Source organism: Oncorhynchus mykiss, chromosome 5, assembly GCF_013265735.2.
Source record: "Oncorhynchus mykiss isolate Arlee chromosome 5, USDA_OmykA_1.1, whole genome shotgun sequence".
Taxonomy (NCBI): Eukaryota; Metazoa; Chordata; class Actinopteri; order Salmoniformes; family Salmonidae; genus Oncorhynchus; species Oncorhynchus mykiss.
This window is the reverse complement of record NC_048569.1, coordinates 40,939,750-40,955,245: the sequence shown is the minus strand read 5'-3', so window position 1 is coordinate 40,955,245 and position 15,496 is coordinate 40,939,750. Positions and strand designations below refer to the sequence as shown.

Genomic DNA, 15,496 nt, shown 5'->3' with positions numbered 1-15,496 from the left:
GAAAGCTTTTCCCGAATGCACTGTACATGCTTACTGTCTGTATACACACATATACAGTTGAAGTCGGAAGTTTACATTCACTTAGGTTGGAGTCATTAAAACTCGTTTTTCAGCCACTCCACAAATTTCTTGATAACAAACTATAGTTTTGGCAAGTCTGTTAGGACATCTACTTTGTGCATGACACAAGTAATTTTTCCAACTATTGTTTACAGACAGATTATTTCACTTATAATTCACTGTATCACAATTCCAGTGTGTCAGAAGTTTACATACACTAAGTTGACTGTGCCTTTAAACAGCTTGGAAAATTCCCGATAATGATGTCATGGCTTTAGAAGCTTATGACAGGCTAATTGACATAATTTGAGTCAATTGGAGGTGTACCTGTGGATGTATTTCAGGACCTACCTTCAAACTCAGTGCCTCTTTGCTTGACATCACAAGTCTGGTTCATCCTTGGGAGCAATTTCCAAATGCCTGAAGGTACCACGTTCAGAAGTACAACAGTACACAAGTATAAACACCATGGGACCACACAGCCGTCATAATGCTCAGGAAGGAGACGCGTTCTGTCTCCTAGAGATGAACGTACTTTGGTGCGAAAAGTGCAAATCAATCCCAGAACAACAGCAAAGGACCTAGTGAACATGCTGGAGGAAACGGGTATCTATATCCACAGTAAAACGAGTCCTATATCGACATGACCTGTAAGGCCGTTCAGCAAGGATGAAGCCATTGCTCCAAAACCCCCACAAAAAAGCCAGACTACGGTTCGCAACTGCACATGGGGACAAAGATTGTACTTTTTGGAGAAATATCCTCTGGTCTGAACCAAAAATAGAACTGTTTGGCCATAATGACTATCGTTATGTTTGGAGGAAAAAGGGGAGGCTTGCAAGCTGAAGAACACCATCCCAACCGTGAAGCACGGGGGTGGCAGCATCATGTTGTGGGGGTGCTTTGCTGCAGCAGGGACTGGTGCCCTTCACAAAATAGATGGGATCATGGGTCAAGAAAAATATGTGGATATATTGGAGCAACATCTCAAGACATCAGTCAGGAAGTTAAAGCTTGGTTGCAAATGGGTCTTCCAAATGGACAATGACCCCAAGCATACTTCCAAAGTTGTGGCAAAATGGCTTAAGGACAACGAAGTCAAGGTATTGGAGTGGCCATCACAAAGCCCTGACCTCAATACTATAGAAAATTTGTGGGCAGAACTGAAAAAGCGTGTGCGAGCAAGGAGGCCTATAAACCTGACTCTGTTACACCAGCTCTGTCAGGAGAAATGGGCCAAAATTCACCCAACTTATTGTAGTAAGCTTATGGAAGGCTACCTGAAACATTTGACCCAAGTTAAACATTTTAAAGGCAATGCTACCAAATACTAATTGAGTGTATGTAAACTTCTGACCCACTGGGAATGTGATGAAATAAGTAAAATATGAAATAAATCATTCTCTCTACTATTATTCTGACATTACCCATTAAAATAAAGTGGTGATCCTAACGGACCTAAGACAGGGAATTTGTACTGGAATTAAATGTCAGGAATTGTGAAAAACAACATACACATGCTAACTGTCTGTGTTCTCTGTCTTTATTCAGGAGCAAGACCTACGATATGCTGCAGTATTACCAGAACCAGATCCCATACTAAAGACCTGCTGCAGTATTATCACATACTTGGACCTGTCTGATATGAGTCCCTATTCCCTATATATGCAGTAACCTCTGCTTTTTATCCTGTTTGCAAGGTCAGAGGTTGTCCTGTACAAAGTAATTCTCTTCAGCTAGCTAGCATCAAGCATCTTGTGCACTTTATACATCATTGTATTTCACCCACCTGATTGGACCCTGATCAAGAGTTGTTACACCAGACTGGAGAATTCACACTAACCTATCAATCAACTAACCATCCAACCAGTCGATTCCTGCGAAAGGCAATCACACAACCGGTTACTGAACTCCAATACAATCAGAAAATCTCACGGTCATAATACATATCACATATCAATCATATACTAATGCTGTGTGTGTGTGCGGGTGTCTTTAGTAGTCAAAAGCGATAAGAGTAGATCTTCTCTCGGGGGACATTTCTAATGGTGGCGCTAGTGACTATATCTGTCTTGAATAAATAACATTGTGTGTGTGTGTGTGTGTGTGGACTTGTTTAACTATTCTTGTGGGGACCAGTTTTCCCCACAAGCATAGTAGTCCCCACAAGAATAGTAATCAAACAAATATTTGACAAACTGGGGACATTTTGTTAGTCCCCACAAGGTCTAATGCTATTTCTAGGGGGGTTAGGAGCTAGGGTTAGTTTTAGGGTTAAGGTTAGGTTTTTGGGTTAAGAGTAGGGGTTAGGGAAAATAGGATTTTGAATGGGACTGAATTGTGTCCCCACAAGGTTAGCTGTACCACACTGTGTGTGTGTGTGCGTGTATCAGCTCCAAGGTGGTTGGGTCCAGTCTAGGATAAACCAATGTTGTTTGTTTACCTACTAACCTACTAACTCTGCATGTCTTAAGACCAGACCTTTACTAGTATTAACATCTTACATGGATTTAGTTAGCTGTCTTAAACGTGTGTGTGATTTCTATTTGGAGACATTCCTCTTTCTGTACAAAAAGATTTTCACCTTCGACCCTCTACTTGAATCTCCAGGATTTGGGTTTAGTATTATGATGATGGTAGCGATGATAATGATAACTATGTAGACCCAAAAAGCCATTTCTCTAATCCTTGGCACAAACAGAAGTGTAATTACATAACTACTCCTCTCTGACGTTATGCAAGATGTTACCGTCTTAATGTGTGTCAACATATGAGATTGTGGTCATTATCCCATTCAAAAACCCTGCTGTCGTGCTGTACTAAATGTTCTGTCTTTATGAAGATGTTTTACTTGATAGTCTTGTAAAGATAATGAATCTTACATCTGTTTATCATTTTAGATTAGAATGGTATGTATTATATTTGTTCTGAATGGATATGTTATAATTAACTTAAGGGTATTTTACTTGGATGTATAAGATGAAATAACCTATGTATGTATTACAGATTTGTAATATGAAGGAAATTAGAGGGCTGTATGTTTGTAATAACTAACAAGACATGCATTTCAGACCAATAAGAGCTGTTACATTATTAACCCCTAGTTGTACAAGCCTGAGTCCATTGCTGTAGTCTTTTAATTGGACTATTGTCGTTTGATTTAATGTCTGTTTTCTACTGTCCTCTGTTGTCAGCCACTGTCTGCACCTTTTTGTGGTTTCAGGTCTAAGTTCTACCATATCAATCTCTCTCTCTGTGTGTGTGTGTGCACGTTTCTAGAATCTTAGTAGAGAGCACATTACCCCCCCCCCCCCCCTCCCCAATGTATAATTGTGATCGAGTGCTGAAACATAAACCCCAGTTGCAGCTACAAACACTTGATGTCTGTGTCATTTGATCTACTTCAGCGGTTTTGAAACGTTATCATTAAGACCTGGGTATGGGATTATCCTTGCCAGAACAGGTGCTACTCTACTGCACTTAAACATTTTGCACTTGTCCAAAACCGCTGTCCAAAAGAGAAACAACGATGAGGATTTTCAGGCAGCGACTCCTCTGTTTCCATCCCCTGCCAACTGGCTTATGTAAAACCTTTTTTAATTGATGACTTCAAACATCATTTTGTGGTGAGCTGGGCTGAAGGGGGGGAAAAAGCCCAGTAGTATTTAAAATAGGTCCTCAGATGCTCCAGTGCTTACCTTTTAGACTATTGGTTACCAAGGCCTACCGTGCCTTCCTGCCCCATGCGGCTCTAAATCAGACCTTTCTGCCCCACGTGCTGATCTGTGTGGGGGTAAGGTGGGTGAATTAGATTAAACGGCATGTAGTCTCGAAGAATCAGTTGGTTGATCTCAGATCCACCAGATTACTGCCTGCCACAAGCATCTTAGGTGGCCAGTAATAAACTAAAACTAAGAGCATTGTATGTGGTACAAATCATTCCCTAAATTCTAGACCTCAGCTGAATCTGGTAATGAATGGTGTGGCTGTTGAACAAGTTGAGGAGACTAAATTACTTGGTGTTACATTAGATTGTAAACCGTCATGGTCAAGACCTATAGATTCAATGGTTGTAAAGATGGGGAGAGGTCTGTCTAATAAAGAGATGCTCTGCTTTTTTGACTCCACAAATCAAGTCCTGCAGGCTGTAGTTCTATCTGATCTTGATTATTGTCCAGTCATAAGGTCAAGTGCTGCAAAGAAAGACCTAGTTAAGCTGCAGCTGGCCCAGAACAGTCTCTCTTGGCTAAGAGTTGAGGAAAGACTGACTGTATCACTTCTTGGAAATTCCAAATTGTTTGCATAGTCAACTTACACCAGACATGCCACCAGGGGTCTTTTCATAGTCCCCAGGTCCAGAACAAATTCAAGGAAACGTACAGTATTATACAAAGCAGTGAGTGCATGGAACTCCCATCTTTATATAGCACAAGTGAACAGAAAGCCTAGATTAAAAAACAAAGCAAGTCTTTCCCCCATGTGACCTACTTGTGTGTATGTACTGACATGTATGTGTAACTGATAGATGCACATACACACACACTACACGTTCATGTTTTTATTATAAAGTATTTTGTCCGTAATGTATTTTTCGTTGGACCCCAGTAAGACTAGCTGACGCCATTGGTGTCGACTAATGGGGATCCTAATAAATCAAATCTTCGACCTGAGAGAGGGCAAGGCTAATGACCAATTAACCCGCTTGGTTCTTTATCTCCCGGGATAATAGGCTCTTGTTATGACAGACCTCAACCCAGGACCGGCGTTATGGGCAGGCCTTAGGGGCCATCGCCCGCCCTGACATTTCCTCATTCAAATAAAATATCGAAATACAGATACTTTATTTGGAGGAGACTCGTGCCGACCAAAAGACACATCAATCTCAGATAAAGCATCTGAACGAGCGAAACAACGCCCATCTGTCTCAGTGTGTGTACATGGGCTACATGTAGTAAAACAGAGGGGTGCTGTTTCGCTTGCTCGGATGCTTTCTTTGGGAGATAGTTTAAGCCACTTGCTATACAGAGATGTGGTGCTGCTGTCCTGCGGAGGAATGGTGCAGAATATCACGGAGCTGGTAAAAATATAGATGGCAAATGTAATGAATGATTTAATTGCAACTAAAATTCAATGAAAACGATAGAATGCTAAAGTCACTAAATATGTAAGCTATAGCAGCCTATACAAATGTAAATAGTGGTTTCTTCCCTTTCCCTCTCTGGCGGTGGTGGGAATAACTAAAGGCGTGTTCTGAGTACCGTCTGTTGGACGCTTGACCACTTCAAGCAGGACAAATCCGATGAAACAAGAAACGCCAAAGACAGACAATTCTACCAGGAGTTTCTAAAACGGCTGTTCTCCAAACAGTTCGTTATGGACTTGGGGTTGGGACTCGTGACCCGCCCTTCTGTACACCTCTATTACGTATGCAAACAAACTGATCCACCGCATGAACCTTATCGTCACACCAATGAAATCTAGGATCCAAATTCACCGCCTGTCTGCCAAATAACACGGACCCCCTATTGGGCAGTGGAATCCGGAACGATATGTCAAGTTGCTGTCCAGTGCCATAATTCAAAGGGCGCTCAAATCGCTTAAAATAACCCTCATCATTCTGTTTTCTACGCCTAATAGTTCTACTAATCACTTATTATTATTACAAATATAAGAGTATCACTTCTCACAATGGTGTTGGTTTAGTAAAGTTAGATCAAAGCTGAATTATATATATTTTACATAAAATAACTGAATATAATAGCATATGCTGTAGCATGGTAGTCCTAAAATATGTTACACCAAAACCACATCCTCGGTCATTTCTTATCTGAAGCTCAATAGCAAAAAAAAAAGACAAAACTCAACAGCGCTCGACACTAGGCAGGATATATGCTTTCACATATCCTGCCTATGTGGTTTTGGTGCCAGAGAGAGAGAAGGGGAAGAAACCACTATTTACCTATGTATAGGCGGCTATAGCTTACATATTTAGTTACTTTATCATTCTATCGTTTTCATGGAATTTTAGTTGCAATTCAATCATTCATTACATTTCCCATCAATATTTAATAGATAGTTTAAGCCACTTGCTATACAGAGATGTAGTGCTGCTGTCCTGCGGAGGAACGGTGCAGAATATCACGGAGCTGGTAAAAAAATATTGAAGAAAAGCTAATGGTTTGTTAACACAATTTGCTTTAATTCGGTCACGAAACAGTAATTCAAGCAGATCTAAATGTATATTCCCATTAAACTGATTGAGATCAAATTTCTGGCATGCAGTTTGGACATTGCACCTCTAAAACGTGAGGAATTGTCATTTACAATTGACTGGGATGATGGCCTATTTTGAAATGAGGTATTTAACCTTGGTGTTTGGGGGTATTAAAAATATAACATTGTTTTGAGACAAATGTGTGAGCATAGGCAGACAATGGCAATAGGAGGAAATATGTTATGCATAGGCCTATTCTAGAATGATATTCGATAGTCTGTCAGTACAAACGTTGAGAAATGACATAATTTTTCTATACTTTTTTACATTGTGCTCTCTGACCTAAAAAAAAATAACACTACATCACTGGAATCTAGGAAAGTTTGGTGGGTGCACAGTGCACAGTTCGGATGTTGGTATTATTTTGTTTGGAGGAACATGGGAAGGTAACATAATAATTTTTGTTTGACAATCCGATGAGAACATGACTGGCTGGGTTCATTGTTACAGTTAAATTATGTCTTTACTCACAACATTTTTTTTTTAAATGGTGCACTTGCACAATTCCGTGAATAAAACGTGCCCCACACCCCCATGGAAATGCCCACCCAACTGATTTGTTCTGACACTGACCCTGCCTCAACCCTTTAAACATGGCAAAGCTTGGCTCAGTGTCCCTATTCCCGAAACATCCCACTGGGCACAGATGTCAATTCAATTTCTATTCCACAATGGTTCAACATAATCTCATTGGTGGAAACAGCATTGATTCAACCAGTGTGTGCTCAGTGGGATTGTTCTAGGCATTCTTTAAATCTGAGGTGTTACTGTATAAATGAACATGCACAATGTAATCATGTAGGTCAAAGTGTGTAAAATAGGCAAGTTAAAAGCACTGAATGTGTGTCCCTTATCTTACCGACAGACAAAGCGCTATGAATGGACCAGTGGCTCACAAATCAGGGCCTTGATGAGCTCAGAAACTGGAACAAGGTGCGATGTGTAATGAAAAGCGTTTTATGGGGGGAAGAAATGTTCTTTGGGACCATCAGGCGACGCCCTAAAACGTCTTTAGGAGTGTCCCCGGAACAAGCCGGGGACCTAGACAAAAACTTACAGGGGACCATGACATGACCCTGTTTTCAACATCCTAGGAGACATGGAATGTTCTTGCAATGTTCCCATGAAAGGTGTCTAGAACATGAATATCTTATATTCTGAGAACATGGCAACCATGATTACAGCCCCCCCTCACCTCTCTGATTCAGGAGACACATTTTGGTTGAATGCATTCAGTTGTGCAACTGACTAGGTATCCCCTTTCCCTTTCCATAAAACTGGACACTCAAACACCAGGGGAACATTACGGGTAAAATCACAAAAATGTTCTCTCTCCCTAGAATTGTTAGCTGGGATGGGTGGTCTAGAGGCTTGGTATGAACAGCCAACAAAGTAGACATACACACACATGTCCTGTAAATCAGGTGTGCTAGTTCTAGAATAAATCCATCACGTGGAATGGCTGGGGGGTACTCAAGTAGAGGTTAAGTCTCCCAGTCTTCCGGATAGGGATTAAATTAAACCTCTCAGTATGAGATCAGTGGGTTGGGTCCAGGGCACTGAAGGCAGGGCCTCCTGTTCTACCTCTAAACCTATACTCTCTCTACCAGTCAGCTTATCAGAGAAGATTACTTCCCGCTGGGCACACCACGTAATTTCAACGTGGATAGTTGGATAACGTTTGGTTGAGACGTTGGTCAATAATATTACCACCTATATTGGTTAAATTTACAATTTGTTATCACGATGCTTTCAAATATCTAAAACAGGGGTTCCCAAACTTTTTCGGCCCGCGAACCCATTTTGATGTAAAAAGAAATGTGCGATCACATCATGTAAAAAAAAAAAAAAAAAGTGGTTTACTCAACAGCCAATGTTGACTTTTTTAATTTGGTGCTCTGAGAGTCTATCACAAATCAGTCTGACAGTACTTTGACCCGTATTTCAAGCTGAAGGAAGTATGGTTTGTATTACTTAAATTGACTGAAAGACATTGGGAAGTTCAGAAGATCATCAGGCAATAATTGTGTTTGTTTTCCCAGTCTAATGTACATTCAATTGGTGAGAGAGACTCAAATATCACATTCCTTTGTACATATCCACTGTATACATGAATTGCAGCAAAGTTGGTTCCTGTTTCAGTCACGTCTTTGGAAGCCTCTGCCCAAATCCCCAACAACCCGGATGTTCTGGTTTTCAGGGGAAATGGAAAGAGAGCCTGTGACGCGACTTCCGCTTTTGGACGTTAACAAAGGCGTCATCTTTTTTATTCAAGTCAAGACTAGTATGTAGAGGATCTAGTTTCAGGTGGTTATTTTACTCTGGCAACATTAGGTTAAGTCTCTGCTCACGTTCAGGTGGGTCAAACAAAAACACACAACTGACAGGCGATGGCTGCAGGGTGAAGTTGGTGACGAGCAACTGACAGGGCCTCCCACAGTGCAGGCGATGGCTGCAGGGTGAAGTTGGTGACGAGCAACTGACAGAGCCTCCCACAGTGCAGGCGATGGCTGCAGGGTGAAGTTGGTGACGAGCAACTGACAGAGCCTCCCACAGTGCAGGCGATGGCTGCAGGGTGAAGTTGGTGACGAGTAACTGCAGAAACTTGCAGTCGACTGTAGTCAAAACGATGTGACCTTTGATCACAATGTAGGCGCTAGTCAGACAATTTTTATCCTCATAATGCAACACACTTTGAAAGGCTGTGACTAACAATGGTCACTGACTTGACAAAAGTGATCCACTCGAACACGCTCAAGATCTCCACAGATCTGCAATGACCCATGCATTCTGTCTTGAACACAGCATGCTTTACATGACTACACAGGAAGACATTTATAGTTTTAGGAACTTCAAAATGTGGCCATGGATGGGTTTCTCATTTTAATGTCGAATGTTACATGAGTTTGTAAGATAGCCTTAACTTTTGTAATATAGTAAACAGCCTAAAGTTATGTTCATTTGTGTTTGGTTGACAACGCAAACAAATATCAACATTTTGTTTCAAATATGTTTATTGTAAAGCAATGGTATTCATGTATACAGTTGGACAGTATGTTTTGAGAGTTTCTTTAAATATTAACATTTAAAGGAGATGTACAGTATCTACTGCTTGGATAGTTAAATCTGAGACACTGGCTTAATCCCATTCTTTAAAGGCCCAGTACAGTCAAAAACTAGATTTTTGCGTGTTTTATATATATATATATTCACACTATGAGGTTGGCCCTTTAACTTTTATTTTTGGTTGGGTTGGAGACATGAATCCAACATACTGTATAATTTGTTAACTTGTCGACAAGTTAATAGGCTATTTATTGTATTTCGAAAGTGATATTGAATTGTATTTGGTTGTCAACACAAACCAAATGTCAACATTTGAAGGAGATTTATCTTCTGCTTGGATAGTTCCATCTGTGCCATTGACTTAGTCTGGCTTTAATTCTAGTTTGTCTACCAATTAATAATTGCTCTCAACCTCAACCAAAAAAAAATCTAAGTTAAAGAATAGGACTAAATCAAATCAAAACAAATGTTAGATAAAGTTTGATTTGATCCTATACTTTAACTTAGATTTTTGGTTGTGGTGGAGATGTGAATTCAAAATGTCAACTATTAATGTGTAGACAAACTGGAATTAAAGCCAGTGGCACAGTTGGAACTATCAAGGATAGAGCGCGATGAGCAGAGTAAAGCCCCCTCAGCCAAACCCTCCCCTAACCCGGACGACGCCCTATGGGACTCCCAGCCACAGCCGGTAATGACATAGCCTGGGATCGAACCCAAGGCTGTAGTGACGAAGCAACACTACGATGCATTGCCTTAGACTGCTGCGGGAGGCACTCAACTGCGGGAGGCACTCAACATATAATTTTCATATCAGATATATCAACTGAAATAGACTATTCACCAACCGCTCAGTTGCCCAAGGTTAATTCTGGCTAGATCTAAAGTTACAGGTGGAATTAGCAAAATTAGGCCTACCAATTCAAAGTCAGCCTACTTCTCGATACACAACAGAGAGGAAGACATAGCTAAACTGTTGTTTTTCTATTAAACTCAATACTGCTATTGTTTTTAATTTCATAAAGCATCTTGTGTTTCTTAACCAGGCAAAGGGTAGCTAAGGGACAGATCAAAATGTACTGGGGGGAGGTACTGGTTCAACTCAAGGTGCCTTGGGAGTGTGCAAAGCTGCCAAGAGTGCGCAAAACTGTCATCAAGGCAAACTACTTTGAAGTAGTTTTGAAAAATCTCAAATACAAAATATATTTTGATTTGTTTAACACTTTTTTGGTTACTACATGATTCCATATGTGTTATATCAGAGTTGTGATGTCCTCACTATTATTCTACAATGTAGAACATTTTAAAAATAAAGAAAAACCCTGGAATGAGTAGGTGTGTCCAAACTTTTGACTGATACTGTATGTGTTATAGCTTTACGCCCCTGCTATATTGTGGATAAAGAGTTACCTGTCTAACAGAACACAGAGGGTGTTCTTTAATGGAAGCCTCTCCAACAAAATCCAGGTAGAATCAGGAATTCCCTAGGGCAGCTGTCTAGGCCTCTTACATTTTTCAATCTTTACTAACAATATTCCACTGGCTTTGAGTAAAGCCAGTGTATCTATGTATGCAGATGACTCAACACTACACACGTCAGTTACCACAGCGACTGAAATGACAGCAACACTTAACAAAGAGCTGCAGTTAGTTTCAGAATGGATGGCAAGGAATAAATTAGTCCTAAATATTAAAAAAACTAAAAGCATGGTATTTGGGACAAATCTTTCAATAAACTCAACTAAATCTTGTAATAAATAATGTGGAAATTGAGCAAGTTGAGGAGACTAAACTGCTTGGAGTAGCCCTGGATTGTAAACTGTCATGGTCAAAACATATTGATACAGCAGTAGTGAGGATGGGGAAAGGTCTTTCTATAATTAAGCGCTGCCCTGCATTCTTAACAGCACAATCAACAAGGCAGGTCCTACAGGCCCAAGTTTTGTCGCACCTGGTCTACTGTTCAGTCGTTTAGTCAGGTGCCACAAAGAGGGACTTAGGAAAATCGCAATTGGCTCAGAACAGAGCAGCACGACTTGCCCTTGGATGTACACGGAGAGCTAACATTAATAATATGCATGTCAATCTCTCCTGGCTCAAAGTGGAGGAGTGATTGACTTCATCACTACCTGTATTTGTGAGAGGTTGACAGGTTCAACATTGACATGTTGAATGCACCAAGCTGTCTGTTTGAACCACTGGCACACAGCTCGGACACCATACATACCCCACAAGACATGCCACTAGAGGTCTCTTCACAGTCCCAAAGTCCAGGACAAACTGTGGGAGGTGCACAATTGTCTTGTCTTGTTTTAGTCAACTGAAATGGAAACTAATTTTCGTTTAGTTATGTATTTTCTGGGTCTATTTACTCACTTATAGTCCAGTCAATTGCCACTGAAAAATGACGAATATTTTAGCCACAATTTTTGTTGACGAAATAAACAGTGGCCCGATTTCGTCTTTGCTTTGGTCACTAAGAGCCCTGTTGGTTTGACAGTTAAGCTTGTTTCTGAGCTACTTAAAGTAAGGCGTTTAAGGATCTTATGTAAAAGTAATGACCGCTCACTCTATAGTCGTGGGCACAAAGACATGTGTGTGTTGTGTTGGGGAGGGGGGTCTCCGAACATCACAGCTGGCCCTGGGGACTTAAAGGACCTCTGCCACACACCCCCCCCCCCCTCAGTACCCAGGCCCACCACTAAAGGACAAAGGGGGTTGGTCGAGTCGGGCATCTGGGGTTAGGGTGGATGGAAGCCTCAGAAGGCAACAAAAGGATGGAGACAGAAACAGAAGGATGGAGAGAGCAGTGGACGAAAACTCATAGCATCTGCTGCTTTCTTGCTCTGTATGCTAATGGTTTGTGGATGATATGTAGACAAAGTCATGCCCATTGTCAACTAGATGTGATTGTTTGATTGCCTACGGGCTTAGCTAGGATCACATCCCATCTCTAGAACACACATAAAAAAATGAACAATGAGCTCTGTTATTTAATCGGCCTTAATCGTGGTGACCTGATGAGATGACTGGCAGAGAGAGATTAGACTTTGTCGACAGGAGTAGACAATCAAAACACGCATTGGGATCTGACTGTGATTAGATTTTCTTGACCAACTTCAGAGTTAGTCAAAGACACATCTTGTAAGGACATCCTTGAAGTGTAAACGAGTCCAGACAACGATGCGTATGAATTTGACCAACGTCATGTTTGTCCAGCCCTCTCAAAAAAAATGACACTGGCCAGTTGAATTAGAAACCAAGTGCCTACTTGCACTGTGGTCAGTTGCCAAAGCCCAATACCGTGTCCAGCTCTTAATAAAATTGGCATTTATAGAAATAAATATATTTATGAAGAAATATCATCCCGAATGAGAGAAAATGGGTTCTCCGGTTCCCACGTCCGATGCCAGCTCAAAATCGAATATTTGGAAACATTGCAGGCTATAGAAAGGCCAAGGACTGCAATAGCAGAATTTAGACTGAACTACAAATGTACTGGGGATGCATGGGATGGACTGCAGTGTATGGCAAATTATAATGTGCTGCAACCTGGTGTCAGAGCATGTCGTATTATTTTGTACGTAAAATCAGAAACAACATTTAGTATAATATGTTTCATATAGTATGTATTAGTTTGTGGATGTCCATCGCCCATTTGGTAGTTAATGTTACGAATTACAATTCATATTATATGTTACATATTTGAAAAACTTACTATATGTTACGAATTAGCAAAATGTACAATATGTTACCAATTTGCTAAACTTATATGTTATGATTTCTTGCTAGGTAGCTAACGTTAGCTAGCTGGCGAATGTCAGGTAAGCTAGGGGTTAGGGTAAGGGTTAGCTAACATGCTAAGTTGTTGCAAAGTAGATACAAAGTTGTAGTAGTAGTTGAAAAGTTGCTAATTAGCTCAAATGCTAAAGTTGTCTTTGATGAGATTTGAACTCATTACCTTTGGGCTGCTAGATGTTCACGTTATATGTCCACCCCTCCAACCCGACCAACCACCCACCCTATTTTCATTTTTTGCCTTAAGTAACCATCTGTCTTATGTAGCCATACCAAACTTAACATATCACATTAAAAGTGTCTGGATTTACATTTACTATGTTGCGTCTACTCTATGAGACCAATCTGTAAAACTAGACTACTTGCAGATGTACCATTAACCATTTGTTTAGGCTACACCTTGTTCAGTCATAATAGATATAGCCTATGTAGCTAATGAGGTAACAACCTGGGGAAAAACAAAGAAAAATAAATCAATTATAAAAATAAAAAAAATACAACCTGGGGCGGGTTCAGCAGGACACAACGTTTTGGAACGTTCAGATAGAAATATGCTAGGTAGAACAAACATGCCTCTCTGACATGTTGAATAAGGAACATCTGCTCTATTCATGGTATTTCCATCTGCAACGTTCAGAACATTTTGCAACTGAACATGGCACTGGTAACATTACCAGTAGTCTATATGGCACAGAAAGAAAGAAAAAGGGATAGCAAACAATTTATTGACTAAATTTCTCTTGCCACTACACTATATCTGACTATGTAAATCCTTTTATTTTAAGTTAATGGAAACCCAGTGACTCAGGCTTGAGCACTTTGACCAGGACTCGAGCACTGGGACTCTGGGACATTGGTGACTCTGCCTTGGACTCGAGCACAGTGGACTTGGGACTCGATTCGGACTCAAGGTTTAGTAACTAGACGACATCACTGGACAAAACAGTCATTAGCCCCTGTTCTGCTTTTGGACACAAATGTGGCTGTGGAACAGTGATAACAATGGCAAGGACGCGACCTAGTGATGGAGGTGCAACCCATACTACTTACCAATACTTTGCGGCACCATCTAATGATTGTGCTACTCTCGCTCTTTCTGCACTTTTGTGTGTATTGTGCAATATCTATGTATGCTGATAAGGAATTTACATGGCCAGATTACTCTTATATATTCTTATATATGTTTGTCATAGTTCTGCTGTTGGGAAGAAATGAGGAGGTTATGCAGAAAAATGTGTTGGTAGGACAAGGTTATGTATGTTTGGAAGTCAGTGATTTATGTTTACTAAAGGTTAATGAAGCAATACAAATGTGATGTGACGAAAATAAGACTAAAATAAAAGGGCATTTAGTGGACTAAAATGGCCCACTGTTTGTGTCATTTTGACAATAACTAAACTAAATCATAATTCAAATAACAAAAATGTGACTAAGACTTCATATTTTAGTCAAAATTACTAAGAATAGACTAAATCAACAACAACAAAAAATGAGTGCCAAAATGAACACTGGCTCGGGCAGGCCTTAACTGCTCATTTCTGGAATCAGCAACACCAGTCCACCTTCAACCTGCCCCTCCAAAATGCAAATCCCTTCAGGTCCACCCTCAGATTGAAACGCATCTAATTATGTATCCCTGCCTGCTGCCATATTTGGGCGCGGTGGCCATGAAAGGAGGACATAGGGAGGGAGGAGGGAGGGGGTTGAATAAAAATGCAGTCTATTGTGTTGGACCTTGACCCCTTTAAGGGTCAACTGGCATGTGACACCAGGAGGGGAGGGGCTTTACATGGGCCTCACATTATCAACCGCTCCGCTCCCCCAGGGGCTAGCGTGTGTGTTTAAGTGTGTTGGGGGAGTAAGTGGGGTGTACAGGTTACCACATACACAGACAAACACAGGCAGGCTATGACCAAAAGGACTGCTGTACTTCCCACTGAAAATGTCTAATAAAGCTTTGGAGTGTACAACTATCTTCAGACCAATTCTCACCGTTGTGATAACTGAACTAGGAAGGGGGGGGGGGGGGGCAGAGAGAGAGACAGAAGGAGTCAGTCTGTTGAAGAATTGAAGGAAAGCCTATTTGACTTGGGCACAATAGACCGTCCTACAGATGGTAGACGTTGCCCCATGCCCCTCCCCACACACGACTCTTCAACCATGCCCAAGTGGAACAGCCCCCCCCTCCCGAGTCTGAACCCATCCCCTCCCCCTCTCTTTCCTCACCCCCATAATATCCACCAGTGACCAGTGAACCCCCCCGACACACCACACAAAAAAAACAAAAGAATCATTCAG

General features: G+C 41.0%; 1 protein-coding gene across 2 annotated transcripts in view; it reads left to right on the top strand.

Moving 5' to 3' along the window:
* Positions 1 to 3,434, top strand: part of LOC110522943 (phosphatidylinositol 4-kinase alpha) — a 42,857-nt gene extending 39,423 nt beyond the window's left edge. For both annotated transcript variants that reach the window (XM_036977511.1, XM_036977510.1), the window contains exon 51: positions 1,612 to 3,434. In XM_036977511.1, the coding sequence (XP_036833406.1) occupies positions 1,612 to 1,663 (52 nt within the window). In that variant the 3' untranslated portion in view covers positions 1,664 to 3,434. The remainder of the gene's footprint in view (positions 1 to 1,611) is intronic.
* The last annotated feature ends 12,062 nt before the right edge of the window (positions 3,435 to 15,496 follow it).